The following is a 15,565-nucleotide window of genomic DNA, read 5'->3' on the forward strand; positions in this document are numbered from 1 at the left end:
TACCAAAATACCTTAATCCTTGCGTCCTATCACTTGCCAAAATCTCACATCGATATCTCATATGAGGGATGTTTTAATATTCCATTCTCGTACATGTGTGATCAGAAGCGAATGTGCCACAAATTCCATTTAAGATTGGAGACAGAGAAAGACCTCCTCCCAAATCTACAGCAACTGCGAAAGCAAAGAGGGCTTCACTCCAAGTTTAAACGCAGCCAAAACCCCACAGACAAACAGTACCTAAATGATGTCAAAGTTAGTGTAAGGAGGGCTATGCGTGAAGCATTCAGTGAATTTGAAAGCAAAATTCTATATACCGACTTGACAGAAAATCCTAGGAAGTTCTGGTCTTACCTTAAATCAGTAAGTGGCTCGAAACAGCGTATCCAGACACTCCGAGATGATGATGGCATTGAAACAGAGGATGACACGTGTAAAGCTGAAATACTAAACATCTTTTTCCAAAGCTGTTTCTCAGAGGAAGACCGCACCTGCAGTTCCTTCTCTAAATCCTCGCACGAATGAAAAAATGGCTGACATCGAAATAAGTGTCCAAGGAATAGAACAGCAACTGGAATCACTCAATAGAGGAAAGTCCACTGGACCTGAGGGGATACCAATCCGTTTCTACACAGAGTACGCGAAAGAACTTGCCTCCCTTCTAACAGCCGTGTACCGCAAGTCTAGAGGAACGGAAGGTTCCAAATGATTGGAAAAGAGCACAGGTAGTCCCAATCTTCAAGAAGGGTCGTCGAGCAGATGCGCAAAACTATAGACCTATATCTCTGACGTCGATCTGTTGTAGAATTTTAGAACATGTGTTTAGCTCGAGTATCATGTCATTTTTGGAGACCCAGAACCTACTCTGTAGGAATCAACATGGATTCCAGAAACAGCGATCGTGTGAGACTCAACTCGCTTTATTTGTTCATGAGACCCAGAAAATATTAGATACAGGCTCCCAGGTAGATGCTATTTTCCTTGACTTCTGGAAGGTGTTTGATACAGTTCCGCACTGTCGCCTGATAAACAAAGTAAGAGCCTACGGAATATCAGACCAGCTGTGTGGTTGGATTGAAGAGTTTTTAGGAAACAGAACACAACATGTTGTTATCAATGGAGAGACAGCTATAGACATTAAAGTAACCTCTGGCGTGGCACAAGGAAGTGTTATGGGACCACTGCTTTTCACAATATACATAAATGACATAGTAGATAGTGTCGGGAGTTCCATGCGGCTTTTCGCAGATGATGCTGTAGTATACAGAGAAGTTGCAGCATTAGAAAATTGTAGCGAAATGCAGGAAGATCTGCAACGAATAGGCACTTGGTGCAGGGAGTGGCAACTGACCCTTAACATAGACAAATGTAATGTATTGCGAATACATAGAAAGAAGGATCCTTTATTGTATGATTATATGATAGCGGAACAAACACTTATAGCAGTTACTTCTGTAAAATATATGGAAGTATGCGCGCGGAACGATTTGAAATGGAATGATCATATAAAATTAATTGTTGGTAAGGCGGGGTACCAGGTTGAGATTCATTGGGAGAGTCCTTAGAAAATGTAGTCCATCAACAAAGGAGGTGGCTTACAAAACACTCGTTCGACCTATACTTGAGTATTGCTCGTCAGTGTGGGATCCGTACCAGGGCGGGTTGACAGAGGAGATGGAGAAGATCCAAAGAAGAGCGGCAAGTTTCGTCACAGGGTTATTTGGTAACCGTGATAGCATTACGGAGATGTTTAGCAAGCTCAAGTGGCAGACTCTGCAAGAGAGGCACTCTGCATCGCGGTGTAGCTTGCTCGCCAGGTTTCGAGAGGGTGCGTTTCTGGATGAGGTATCGAATATATTGCTTCCTCCTACTTATACCTCCTGAGGAGATCACGAATGTAAAATTAGAGAGATTCAAGCACACACGGAGGCTTTCAGACAGTCATTCTTCCCGTGAACCATACGCGACTGGGACAGAAAAGGGAGGTAATGACAGTGGCACGTAAAGTGCACTCCGCCACATACCGTTGGGTGGCTTGCGGATTATAAATGTAGATGTAGATGAAACTGCAATATTTTAACTAAATTTCATATGGTGTAATATGCACCAATAACGAATCATAGTAACTCCTATTTTTCATTTCAAACTTTTCGAATTTCTCAAAGTGTTGTACTTAAATGTGAATATCACATTAAGTATAACTGTTATTGAAATTTTGGGCACTTCATCATGAAGCTGACACATAATGCTAAAAGTAACGTTAAAATCAATTTTTTTGCTGATTAATTTCCTTACAACCATTTGAGAAAGATTGCAGGGCATGCACGTCGATTCTGTCAGAACAGCGCTTTCCCAATCGGCGTATCGAAAGTGGGCAAAGAATGTCTAGTTAATTCCGGCTCGGTGGCAGATGCGGGGCTGCACCTGTCGGTGCAGTCACCTGTGTTGTGTGCTGCCTCATTAAATAAAAAGGGGGTATTTTCCGCACTAGGTCAAACTGTCTCACGCTGGGCCATATGCACAGGCAGCCTGTTTACTTTCCGCGCGCATCCTTACCTTTTTCTGTGCGTTACAAGTTTCTTGAGTTTCATAGCCAGATCCCACCCGCTCATGTTTCTTCTGGCACACAAGTTCTATTTTTTCCTGCACCTCTTCATTTCACACTTGATCCATCCATCATCCATACACAACACCGTATTTGAAACACTTCCAGCTTTGCTAGGAGGTACATCACATCTGTACAGTGATTTACTTTAAACGTACAATTTTAACAACTTGTAACAATTTGATCTCACTCACTGAATTGTCTTTTTCAGCCATTCACTAATTCATGACATGTGTGCCATCTTTTAACTTATGAACATTCTGTACTACCATGGTGAATTTTCCTGTTCATTATATATTTCTACTGGTGTAATATTTAGTCGGCATCTTCTCTCTTTCAATTAACTTCAGAGGCATATTCTGAAAAATGAAAATCAAACTATAAATCTATAGCCATGTGAGGATTTGAACCATCTGCCCTTCCCAAATACAAATCCACCTCACTGAATTTCATTTGGAGTGGATTTTAGATATTTTAATTTCTTCTGTTAAGTATTTACATATTTGGCCAATTTCACTCTGCTGCTGACCAAGGTATGTTGTTCTTAGTATGAATATTTATAATAAAATACGACAGACATGTCAGTTCCTGTTTAGGAGAGTGCCAGTCCATCAATATACACACGAGTAAATTTGCAAACCAGGAGAGAAGTACTCGTAGAAGTGAAGCAATGAGGCCAAATTGTGAGTTATGCCTCAGTAGCTTATCTGGTAAGAACATTATCCACAAAAGGAGAGGTTCCAGTGTCACATCTCAAGAGTTTTAGTCTAGCAGCAAGTTTTGTGATTGTATCTGACAAATGGGATTGGGGGAAGGCATTTTCACATAATTGGAAATCATAACATACCTATTGTCTGGCAGCACTTACTTAAAAAAGTGAAACATAATTTAAATGACCTGAAGGCGAATCTTCAGAACATGTCAAAAACATGCCACAAAGTTTATTGTCTTTCGTTAAAAGTTATCTATTGACAGACGTATTGCCATATGTTGTTGTTGTGGTCTTCGGTCCTGAGACTGGTTTGATGCAGCTCTCCATGCTACTCTATCCCGTGCAAGCTTCTTCATCTCCCAGTACCTACTGCAACCTACATCCTTCTGAATCTGCTTAGTGTATTCATCTCTTGGTCTCCCTCTACGATTTTTACCCTCCAATACTAAATTGGTGATCCCTCGATGTCTCAGAACATGTCCTACCAACCGATCCCTTCTTCTGGTCAAGTTGTGCCAAAAACTTCTCTTCTCCCCAATCCTATTCAATACTTCCTCATTAGTTATGTGGTCTACCCATCTAATCTTCAGCATTCTTCTGTAGCGCCACATTTCTAAAGCTTCTATTCTCTTCTTGTTTAAGCTATTTAATGTCCACGTTTCAATTCCATACATGGCTACACTCCATACAAATACTTTGAGGAATGACTTCCTGACACTTAAATCAATACTCGATGTTAACAAATTTCTCTTCTTAAGAAACGCTTTCCTTGCCATTGCCAGTCTACATTTTATATCCTCTCTACTTCGACCATCATCAGTTATTTTGCTCCCCAAGCAGGGATGGCTAGAGGACAGATGTAAGGATGTAGAGGCTTATCTCACTAGGGGTAAGATAGATACTGCCTATAGGAAAATTAAAGAGACCTTTGGTGAAAGGAGAACCACTTGCATGAATCTCAAGGGCTTTGATGGAAACCCAGTTCTAAGCAAAGAAGGGAAAGCAGAAAGGTGGAAGGAGTATATAGAGGGCCTATACAAGGGCGATGTACTTGAGGACAATATTATGGAAATGGAAGAGGATGTAGATGAAGATGAAATGGGAGATATGATACTGCGTGAAGAGTTTGACAGAGCACTGAAAGACCTAAGTCGAAACAAGGCCCCCGGAGTAGACAACATTCCATTGGAGCTACTGACAACCTTGGGAGAGCCAGTCCTGACAAAACTCTACCATCTGGGGAGCAAGATGTATGAGACAGGCGAAATACCCTCAGACTTCAAGAAGAATATAATAATCCCAATCCCAAAGAAAGCTGGTGTTGACAGATGTGAAAATTACCGAACTATCAGTGTAATAAGTCACAGCTGCAAAATACTAACAGGAATTATTTACAGACAGATGGAAAAACTGATAGAAGCCGACCTCTGGGAAGATCTGTTTGTATTCCATAGAAATGTTGGAACACGTGAGGCAATACTGACCCTACGACCTATCTTAGAAGAAAGATTAAGGAAGGGCAAACCTATGTTTTTAGCATTTGTAGATTTAGAGAAAGCTTTTGACAATGTTGATTAGAATACTCTCTTTCAAATTCTGAAGGTGGCAGGGATAAAATACAGAGAGCGAAAGACTATTTACAATTTGTACAGAAAGCAGATGGCAGTTATAAGAGTCGAGGGGTATGAAAGGGAAGCTGTGGTTGGGAAGGGAGTGAGACAGAGTTGTAGCCTATCCCCGATGTTATTCAATCTGTATATTGAGCAATAAAGGAAACATAAGAAAAGTTCGGAGCAGGTATTAAAATCCATGGAGAAGAAATAAAAACTTTGAGGTTCGCTGATGACATTGTAATTCTGTCAGAGACCGCAAAGGACTTGGAAGAGCAGTTGAACGGAATGAAAGAAGGATATAAGATGAACATCAACAAAAGCAAAATGAGGATAATGGAATGTAGTCGATTTAAGTCGGGTGATGTTGAGGGAATTGCCATATACAATGCTTAATTTCATGAAATAAATGCTTAGTTGCACAATATATTTCTTCTTTTCAATTCAATGTGAAAATTTCAGTCAAACACTAAATTACTTACATGCCTCCTTTTATCCACACTTTCATAGTACAACTTCGTGAATTCCTCAGCAGTTCTGCAAGCTTGATCTACCTTTGCGTCCTGCAAATTTTATAATTATTTTAGAACATAATTAAATTACAAAACTAAACACTATTAGTTGTAAAAAGAGGAAAAGGGAAGGAGGGAGCTTTTACTCCAAATTCAAGACATAGAGAGTATGGGGGAAACAATCCTGACAGACAGATAACAGGGTCATATACCACTAATGCCCAGCTTATATCATGCAATTTCAGTGTGTGTGTGTGTGTGTGTGTGTGTGTGTGTGTGTGCACGCGCATGCATACACATTTTCCTACAAGCTTGAAAAAGGAAGTGCATTCCGACAGCTAGTAAAACCCTGTGCCTTTTGTTTGTGTACCTATTGACGACATAGTGCTTCTGCGTTTTGGTACGTCATTTCCTTTATTTCTAAATAACTCGTAATTCTCAACCAGAACTTTGCATACATTATTAAGATTTTAGTGATGTACCTAAGTGAGTGAGTTAGTGTGTGTGTGTTGGCGCGTGTGTGTGTACACAAATATCCATATATGCACGGAAACGGCTTCATCATACTGTGTTTCCACTGTATATATTACTATTTACAGTTTTTATTCTGCTTCTCATCTTACACATTCTGACATTTTGTATGGTTTTTCTGTAATGAATTTTGATTTTGGTTTGCATTTCTGTTTATGTTCTCATTAAAAATGTGTTGTAAATTCAAAATAAGTAGAATGAATAAATATTAAAAATATTAACTGGAGCTGAGGCACTTATTACTTTGTATGGTTTTCCACTTGACAAAATATACTTAACTGAACCAGTTATTGAAACAATGGAACTCCAATTTGGAATATCAACAATAAAAGCAAAAGGCAGATTGCTACTTACCGTAAAGATGACACATTAAGTTGCAGACAGACACAATGAAAAGATGCTTACACATAAGCTTTCAGCACAGCCTTCATCAGAAAAGGAAACACAAATGCTTCCATTCGCAAAAGCAAGCATACCTCACACACACACACACACACACACACACACACACACACACACACAGACAGAAACTGCCACCTCCGGCAATTTGGCCTGCAATGCAACTGTCACATGGAGCAGAAGCAGCAATCTGGAGAGGACAGGAAAGCAGATGGATAGCTTGGTATGAGTGGATGGAGAGAACACCCTACCAACACTTCACCAAATCCAGATCTGAAACATTCCCATAACACTGTTGTTAACCTTTCCACCAAAACCCTCTGCCCCACAGAAGTTTCAGTCCTACCCAAAGGCCTCCACTTTAGCCCTAGAACCAAATTTAATCCTGTGGACTTGTGAAAGACCTAGTCTCCTCTCCCCCTGCCCTGCATTGGAAACACTTCTTTGTCACCAATCCCTGCAACCAAAACCAACCTAATCCAAACACTGAAAGTTGCCTCTCCCAGTTCATACTACCATCCAACCATGATCCCCCTACCAAACCAACTATTTATCACTTTCGAGGAATTCCTTACCTCCAAATTGGCCTCACAATCCTTCCCCAGGCCCCTTTCTCAGAACATCAACCTTTCAGCAGAAGAAAGGGCAGCCATACACAAACTCAAAACAAATCCTGGCCTAATCATGTATCTGCAGACAACAGTTCCATCATTGCTGTTATGAATCCCAGTGACTATCTGGTTGAAAGCCTCTGCCACCTATAAACTCTGCCAGAGTGATCCCATCCCAAAAGTTCAACATAACCTCCAATTCCTGCTTCAGGACTTAGGTCGTTCCCAGAACCTCTTCCCTCCATCCTTTTACTTCTCCACCCCTATGATACCCCACTAATCCATCTTCAACATGGTCCCCAAAATCCGCAAACCCAATAATCCTGGGCACCCAATTGTAGCTGATTATTGTGACCCCATTGAAAGAATGTTGAGCCTCAATGACCAGCAACTCCAACCAACTGCTCGTAATATACCCTCCAACATCAAAGATACCAACTATGCCCTCTCCACTATCACCATGCTCTACCTCCTGGATCCCTACTCATCACTGTTGATGCCCCTCCTTATACACAAACATTCCTCATGCCCAATTTCTTACTGTTATTGGAAACTACTTTTCCCAATGTCTTTCAGACTCCACACATACTGCCTCATCCATTATACACTTTACTAACTTTATCATAACCACAATTATTTCTTTGAAGGGAAGGTATACAAACAAATCTGTGGCACACTAATGGCACCCTCCTATGCCAACCTGTTTATGGGCCACACAGAGGAGAGCTTCCTAACCTCCTGAAACGCCAACACCCTAGCCTGGTTCAGGTTCACTGATGATATCTCCATGATCTGGACTTAGGACCAAGACATCCTATCTTCATTCATTCAGAACCTAAGCACCTACTCTCCCATCCACTTCACCTGGTCCTCCTCAACCCAGCGTGCCACATTCCTGGGTGCTGACCTGCACCAAAAAATCCTTTCCCATACATGATGGCCACCCAGGGAAGGTTTATCTACTGTGACAAGAACTCCTTTGCCCACTATGCTTAGGGTCTCACCAAGGCCTTCACACACAGGCACTACCCCAGACTTAATTGACTGAGCGGGGGTTATGGGACTAAACGGCGAGGTCATCCGTCCTCCAATTCAAAAGTACTTGAATAAGATAGAAGGTACACTAAAAATGGGCGGATCCAGTCAGTGAGATCAAATTATAAAGCTACGAAGTTAAAATACACACAGTAGAAGGCATAAAAGGGCAGACCAAATCTAAAAACTAGAAAAAACTGACAGATAAAAGAGTGGTCTTTGCATGGGATACTGGTCATGGATCCCAGACCTAGAAAACACGAAGAGAGGCCCCAACTATAACCACAACTCTGCCTCTGCTTTAGGAGCAAAGTAAAACATTACAACTGAAAATAAAATCCACTTTCTTGTAGGAAACTCAGGACTAGTTCCACCATCCTTGAATCATTTGCAAATATTAAAGACAAGGAATATGGAAGGCTATACTTAGTACAAAGGCCCAAAAGAAGGGGGACATTCAACGAATAAATGGGGTGCTAACAGCCTGGCTCCACAGCCATATTGTGGGGGTAGATCATTCCCCAAGAGGAAGCAATGGGGGAGCCTAGTATGACCGACGTGTAGACAGCATAAGACAATCCTCTTTCCAATAGGGTGGAAGGAAGAGCACCAAACTGCAGTGGTCTCCTTGATTGTGCTGCGTTTATTACTTCTAGCACACCAGATGTCATTCTACTGTTGGGCAGAGAGAGATTTAATGTGTATCTGCATATCTCAACCCAAAATCATGAAAGGGAATGGGGGCTAAGCATCTAACACTCTAGCCAAATGGTCAGCCAACTCATTCCCTAGGGTGCCCACATGACTGGGGACCCAGAGGAAGGCAACGGAGCTGGCGGCATAGCCAAGGGCAGTGAGAAGATCATGGATGGAAGAGACCAAAGAGTGACAAGAGTAGCATTGGTCTATGGCCTGCAAGCTTCTCATTGAGTCGGTACATATTGAAACACTATGGAGGGTGACCTGTGAAACAGAATGGAGGGCCCTGTTAATGGCTAGCGGCTCTGCTGTGACCACACTACATGATATTAGAAGTAAATGGTGTTCCCTGGCAGTAGGAGACATAAAATAGTAGCTTGCCTTATCTATCAATTTAGAACTATCAATGTAGAAAATCGTAGCACCCAGGAACTCTTCAAGGATGGAACGCACAAGGTGCTGGGATATCATAGGGACAATGGAGCCATTAGGATCCTGGAACAGGTTGATCCTAATCTTTGGTCGAGGCACCATCCGAAGGGGGTGCGGAAGGAAATACATGAGGGCACATTCCACTGACTGGCGATGGAAATCCCAGCAGAGGGAAGTGAGCCATATTTCAACTGGCAATCCTACCTGAGAGCAAGTGTCAGGATGTGGATGTCACTCATTTGCAAAGAGGACGGGGTACACAGTGTGGTCAGGGATTCATTGAATGGTGATTGCGTAAGAAACCAAGAGTTGGTTCCATCATATTTGCAGAAGGATAACCCCGGTTCTACAAGGAGACTGTTGACAGGACTAGTGCGAAAGGCACCAATAGCTGACACTGCATAATGATGAACGGGGCCAAATAGTTTCAGAGTGGAAGGAGCCGCTGAGTCATAAACCTGACAACCATAATCTAGTCTGGACAAAACCAGAGTGCGGTCTTTGTTTTGGAGGCAGAAAACTGGAAGCCATGGGAGAGGCTCCACGCAGAGGCCCATGGGATGATGATGATGATGATGATGATGATGATGATGATGAGGAGGAGGAGGAGGAGGGTGAGGAAGAGTGTGACACTCAACACAGAATCTTGTGAGATACCGTTCTCCTGGCCCCAAGCGATGTTGAGTGAAGTGCCAACTTGAACCTGGAAGAGCCAGTGGGATAAAAGCTAACGGATAAAAATTGGAAGGGGGTTGCGAAAGACCAAGTCATGGAGGGTAACTAAAAGCATTAAGCCGTGTCATATGCATTACGTAAGTCAAAGCAGACCACAACAAGGTGCCAGCAGTTAGTAAAAGCCTGTAGGGTTGCTGTTTCCAATCTGAGTAAATCGTCAGTTGTACATCATACTTCCTGGAAGCCACATTGATACAAGGAACAAAAGGCCCTGAGATTCGAGCTCTCAACATAATTGGAAGCTAACCACCCTCTCGATCAGTTTACAAAGTATGTTTGTCAGGCTAATCGGCGGTAGATGTCTAGAGATGATGGGTTCTTCCCAGGCTTCAGAATTGGGATAACTACACTGTTTCAAGTTGGGGAAGTGACCTGTCCACAATGTCAAATGAAATCATTCGAGGACAATTTCCTTTCACACTGCAATGTCGAAGCATGCAATACCAGATTAGGTCGTGACCAGGTGCAGTAGCACGAGTCTCAGACAGTGCCGATTCCAGCTCCCACGTGGAGTAACAGTAGTTGTAAGACTCAGAATTCTTGAATCTGAAGTCCAACTTGTCCCTCTCTACAGTTGCACAGTAGTGCTGAATCACCAGATTCTGGCTCGCACTGGCAGTAGTTTTTGCAAAATGCTCTGCCAGTCTGTGCGATGTCTCCGGGTGTTATTTGAGAGTCACCCAGTAAATGACAGTGTTTACTGGAAATTCTCCTAATGGCTTCTCATACTTTTGTAGAACAAGCAGAACGGTTGATGGAATCCAGGAACACTTGCCAAGACCTCTTCTCGCTCTCCTTACTTGTGCTTCGAGCCTTGGCTCTCATGACCCGAAATGCTGTGAGGTTCTCTGCTGATGGACGGTAGTTAAACCATTGAAAAGCAGCACGCCTGACTCACATCACTGAGTGGCAGTCCACCGGTCATCCCAATGTACATGTTGCCTCCTAAGATGAACTAAGGACTTTGGGGAGGATAAGTCAGCAGCGTGATGAATCACTCGTGTAATGTGGTCTGCCCGTTTCTGGACTCTGCTGCAGTGTTCAAACTCAGCCAGCTGGCTAGCTGAAAAGTGTACAGATAGCCCTGCTGACCATCCACTGTGGTGGCTTCTCTTCAGGAATGTTCTATCCAGTGTGTGAACGCGCAGTGGAAAGTGATAACTGGAATTAAAGTCGTCAATGACTTTCCCGCTCAACAGAATCTATGAGGGCTGGAGAGCAGATGAGTCAATGGCTCAGGATGAACCAGTAGCAACACAGAAATGAGTGGGAGTACCCGTGTCAAGGACGCACAGCTCACGAGACATAATGAGGCTCTCCAAAACACGACCCCAAGAGCAAGTAGAGGTTTAGCCCCAGAAGACATGACAGGTACCGAAGTCTCCCAGTAGGAGAAATGGTCAAGCGAGTTGTTCTACAAGATCTGTGAGCGCCTCAGAATCAACTACATCTTGCGGAGGTAGATACAGTGAGCAAACAGTAATACTCTGACACGCATGAGTTTCAATGGCAACTGCTTTGCAAGTCAGTTGCCAGTTGGAGAACAGAGGAGAGGTGCACATTACTGATAAACACACCAACCCCTCCCTTGGCTCTGTCCCCAGTCATGTCATCCTTTCGGTGAAGAGTATAGCCCCACAGCACAGGGATGTCAGAGGTTTTACAATTTGTTTCTTGTAAGCACAGGGGGAGGGGGAGAGGGGTGTTCCTGTCTAGCAGTTTCAGTTCCTCCACACGTCCTGAACCCACCAATGTTCCACTGTAATATGGGAGCCATCAACCACATGGATTGGACTTTCACCCTGTCTTTCTGCTGGAAAAGGGAGTCCGTAATGGGTGGTGGCTCAGTCTTGGGCAAGATATTTGCCCCAATATGACATTAAGGTCAATTAGCTCTACAGAAAAATCGCGAGATACATAGGATAGGATGATGTCGACATCATCTGACTGTTTACTTCCTGGCTCAGTTGGTGATTTTTTGCCTTGAGTAGGCTTCGGATCCACAACAGCGGCAATGGACCAGACTGAACCTTTGGAGGAGCAGGGAGCTCTACAACATCAGCTAGCATGGCTTTGTCTGATATTCTAGGAGGAAGTGTAGGCTTGGAAGTAACTGCAGCAGCACAACTGCACTAGAAAATGCAAGTAATAGTGCTGACACTAGCAACCTTCATTTGTGTAGCATCATTGATCTTCTGAACTGGCTGTTTAAGAACGGACACAAAGGAGACAGCAAACTTCGGAGCCTGTTTTTGGCCTCATCATATGAGATACTCTTGGTTGTTTTGATCTCTTGAATCTTCCTTACTTCAAGGAAGGTATCGCAGTCCCTACTCCACACAGGGTGATCCCCAGAACAGTTCACGTACTTTGGAGGAGGTGATCAACTGACACGTTCCTTATCACATTTGCGGCAAGTGACTTCTCCTTATAACCAAAGGTGCTGTCCGCAAAGCACTGGCATGTAAAACAGAGCTCTGGGTTGGGAAAATAAGACTGCATGATGAGGCAAAGGAAACCAGTCTTGACATACTTTGGACGTTTTGTGCTGCTGTAAGCCATCCTAAATGAGTCCGATTTCATGAGATCGCCATCCAAACATTTTCATCATGTTTTGCGCATCAACAATGCCTTCCTGGAACCACTCAGCTTTCAGTTCTACTTGGGAAATAATGTCAACAAGATCCATCCAAGTCACATCTTTAGTATAGTTTAAGGTGTTGTGCAGTTGACTTTTATAGCATTGAACTTTCTAGACTTTTTTACTTGTTAGGGATCATATGTTCCTATCAATAGGATCCCATTTTGCAAGGGTTTGACAGATATTAAATTTCCAGTGATTCCCTCTAAACCTTTTTGTGTGCACAAAGGTTGAACTTTCTGAAAGCTCCCCTCTTTCTGTTTAGCTATAAGAAACACGTTTTGGTCAGCAGTATGTGTTATGTTACTAGATATGTAAGACACTGTGTAATACCCAAGTCTGGAGGACTGGCTACATGAGTCCTCTTGTTTGATGGGATGTTGATACCTACCATCAGTCCACCCTTCCCGCTGGAAGAAGGATAACAAATATTGAAGGATCCACCCCAGCCCCATGAGCAACTAGGGACATAAAAGCCCACCTGCATAGAGCTCCATAAGTGTGCAGCACATATTGAGATTGAAGTTTTTCTTTAATAGAGGTTTTAACCATCCTTGCAATCCAGAAAGCCAAGATTCCCACGGCGGAAAGTGAAGCACGCAGAAAGCTTATGGGGTAGACGACTGGTGGCACTTACCAGTCCTCAGCTCAGGAACCCAGTGTCGCTAAGCTCGTACCCAGTAAATGAATGCTGAACCCCTGAGGGGAATTCAGTAGGAGTGTTTGGTACAAAAGACAAGGGTTTGAGTTTTAGCCAGAGTACAGATTTTAATCTTCCAATAACCTGTATGAATAAATCCCTTGTCAGGCTGTTTTTGAATAGTTTTTCATCAAGTTGGAACTCATAGAAAGTTAGATTAATTGGGCGGGGAGGGTATTTCGACTGCACGGCGTGATTAACACATTTGTTTAGTCAGCAGAGGAACACAAGAGAGATCCTCACAAATTCAAGTAAAATGCTAAATGGTAGATGATAATGGAAAACTCACAACAAAAACCTCATGAGCGGATGCTCCAAAGCAAACCAGGAAACAAACTTCTTTTCATATGCATATTATTGATTACCACAATTGTAAAAATGCAAACATTCAGGTTTGTTTGGAGCTTGATAATTACTTTCTCCAGGAACCACCTGTAAGTGGAGTAGGCACAGATGTATATGCTAGACAAAATACACTCCTGGAAATGGAAAAAAGAACACATTGACACCGGTGTGTCAGACCCACCATACTTGCTCCGGACACTGCGAGAGGGCTGTACAAGCAATGATCACACGCACGGCACAGCGGAAACACCAGGAACCGAGGTGTTGGCCGTAGAATGGCGCTAGCTGCGCAGCATTTGTGCACCGCCGCCGTCAGTGTCAGCCAGTTTGCCGTGGCATACGGAGCTCCATCGCAGTCTTTAACACTGGTAGCATGCCGCGACAGCGTGGACGTGAACCGTATGTGCAGTTGACGGACTTTGAGCGAGGGCGTATAGTGGGCATGCGGAAGGCCGGGTCCGTACCGCCGAATTGCTCAACACGTGGGGCGTGAGGTCTCCACAGTACATCGATGTTGTCGCCAGTGGTCGGTGAAAGGTGCACGTGCCCGTCGACCTGGGACTGGACCGCAGCGACGCATGGATGCACGCCGAGACCGTAGGATCCTACGCAGTGTCGTAGGGGACCGCACCGCCACTTCCCAGCAAATTAGGGACACTGTTGCTCCTGGGGTATCGGCGAGGACCATTCGCAACCATCTCCAAGAAGCTGGGCTTCGGTCCCGCACACTGTTAGGCCGTCTTCCGCTCACGCCCCAACATCGTGCAGCCCGCCTCCAGTGGGGTCGCGACAGGCGTGAATGGAGGGACGAATGGAGACGTGTCGTCTTCAGCAATGAGAGTCCCTTCTGCCTTGGTGCCAATGATGGTCGTATGCGTGTTTGGCGCCGTGCAGGTGAGCGCCACAATCAGGACTGCATATGACCGAGGCACACAGGGCCAACACCCGGCATCATGGTGTGGGGAGCGATCTCCTACACTGGCCATACACCTCTGGTGATCGTCGAGGGGACACTGAATAGTGCACGGTACATCCAAACCGTCATCGAACCCATCGTTCTAGACCGGCAAGGGAACTTGCTGTTCCAACAGGACAATGCACGTCCGCATGTATCCCGTGCCACCCAATGTGCTCTAGAAGGTGTAAGTCAACTACCCTGGCCAGCAAGATCTCCGGATCTGTCCCCCATTGAGCATGTTTGGGACTGGATGAAGCGTCGTCTCACGTGGCCTGCACGTCCAGCACGAACGCTGGTCCAACTGAGGCGCCAGGTGGAAATGGCATGGCAAGCCGTTCCACAGGACTACATACAGCATCTCTACGATCGTCTCCATGGGAGAATAGCAGCCTGCATTGCTGCGAAAGGTGGATATACACTGTACATTGTGCATGCTCTGTTGCCTGTGTCTATGTGCCTGTGGTTCTGTCAGTGTGATCATGTGATGTATCTGACCCCAGGAATGTGTCAACAAAGTTTCCCCTTCCTGGGACAATGAATTCACGGTGTTCTTATTTCAATTTCCAGGAGTGTACAACATGAGTACACCATGTGGTTCAGAGAGCAAAATAAGTAAGCTCATCCATGGTATTCTTCCTATAATAGTGGATTTGGCATCAGAAGATTTCCATCTGTCTGGATCACTGAAGCAGACTTTCAGTGCCAAGCAAATCACAGCAGATATGTGTGATGTGATGTTTTCCTAGCACATGGAAATCTTGAAAATTTCTCAGGTATTCGCTGGGTGGTGGTGTTCAACAGGTGTGATATTTTAGCAAGCTCACTTCTTGCCATCTTCAGGTGTTCCTACAGTCCAACTGATATGTAATGGATGCCGACTTTGCATAAATTGACCCCTCTCCCACAACCTTCATCTTAACACAGTCATGTGATCCACAGCTAGTGATGGGGGAAGCACGGCACTGGATGGTGGGGGAAATGTGGCGCCCCACAACAGATCACGGAGTGCAGTCTTTCCGCGGCCACAGTCATGTATGGAA

The 15,565-nt window shown here is 44.2% G+C and overlaps 1 protein-coding gene across 1 annotated transcript in view; it reads right to left on the bottom strand.

Moving 5' to 3' along the window:
* The window catches only part of LOC126268197 (NTF2-related export protein), a 47,682-nt gene that overhangs the window by 15,202 nt on the left and 16,915 nt on the right, over nucleotides 1-15,565 (bottom strand). Inside the window, exon 2 of the mRNA XM_049973817.1 lies at nucleotides 5,410-5,490. Coding sequence (XP_049829774.1) covers nucleotides 5,410-5,490 — 81 coding nt within the window. The remainder of the gene's footprint in view (nucleotides 1-5,409; nucleotides 5,491-15,565) is intronic.

This window comes from Schistocerca gregaria, chromosome 4 (genome assembly GCF_023897955.1).
Source record: "Schistocerca gregaria isolate iqSchGreg1 chromosome 4, iqSchGreg1.2, whole genome shotgun sequence".
NCBI classification, from domain to species: domain Eukaryota; kingdom Metazoa; phylum Arthropoda; class Insecta; order Orthoptera; family Acrididae; genus Schistocerca; species Schistocerca gregaria.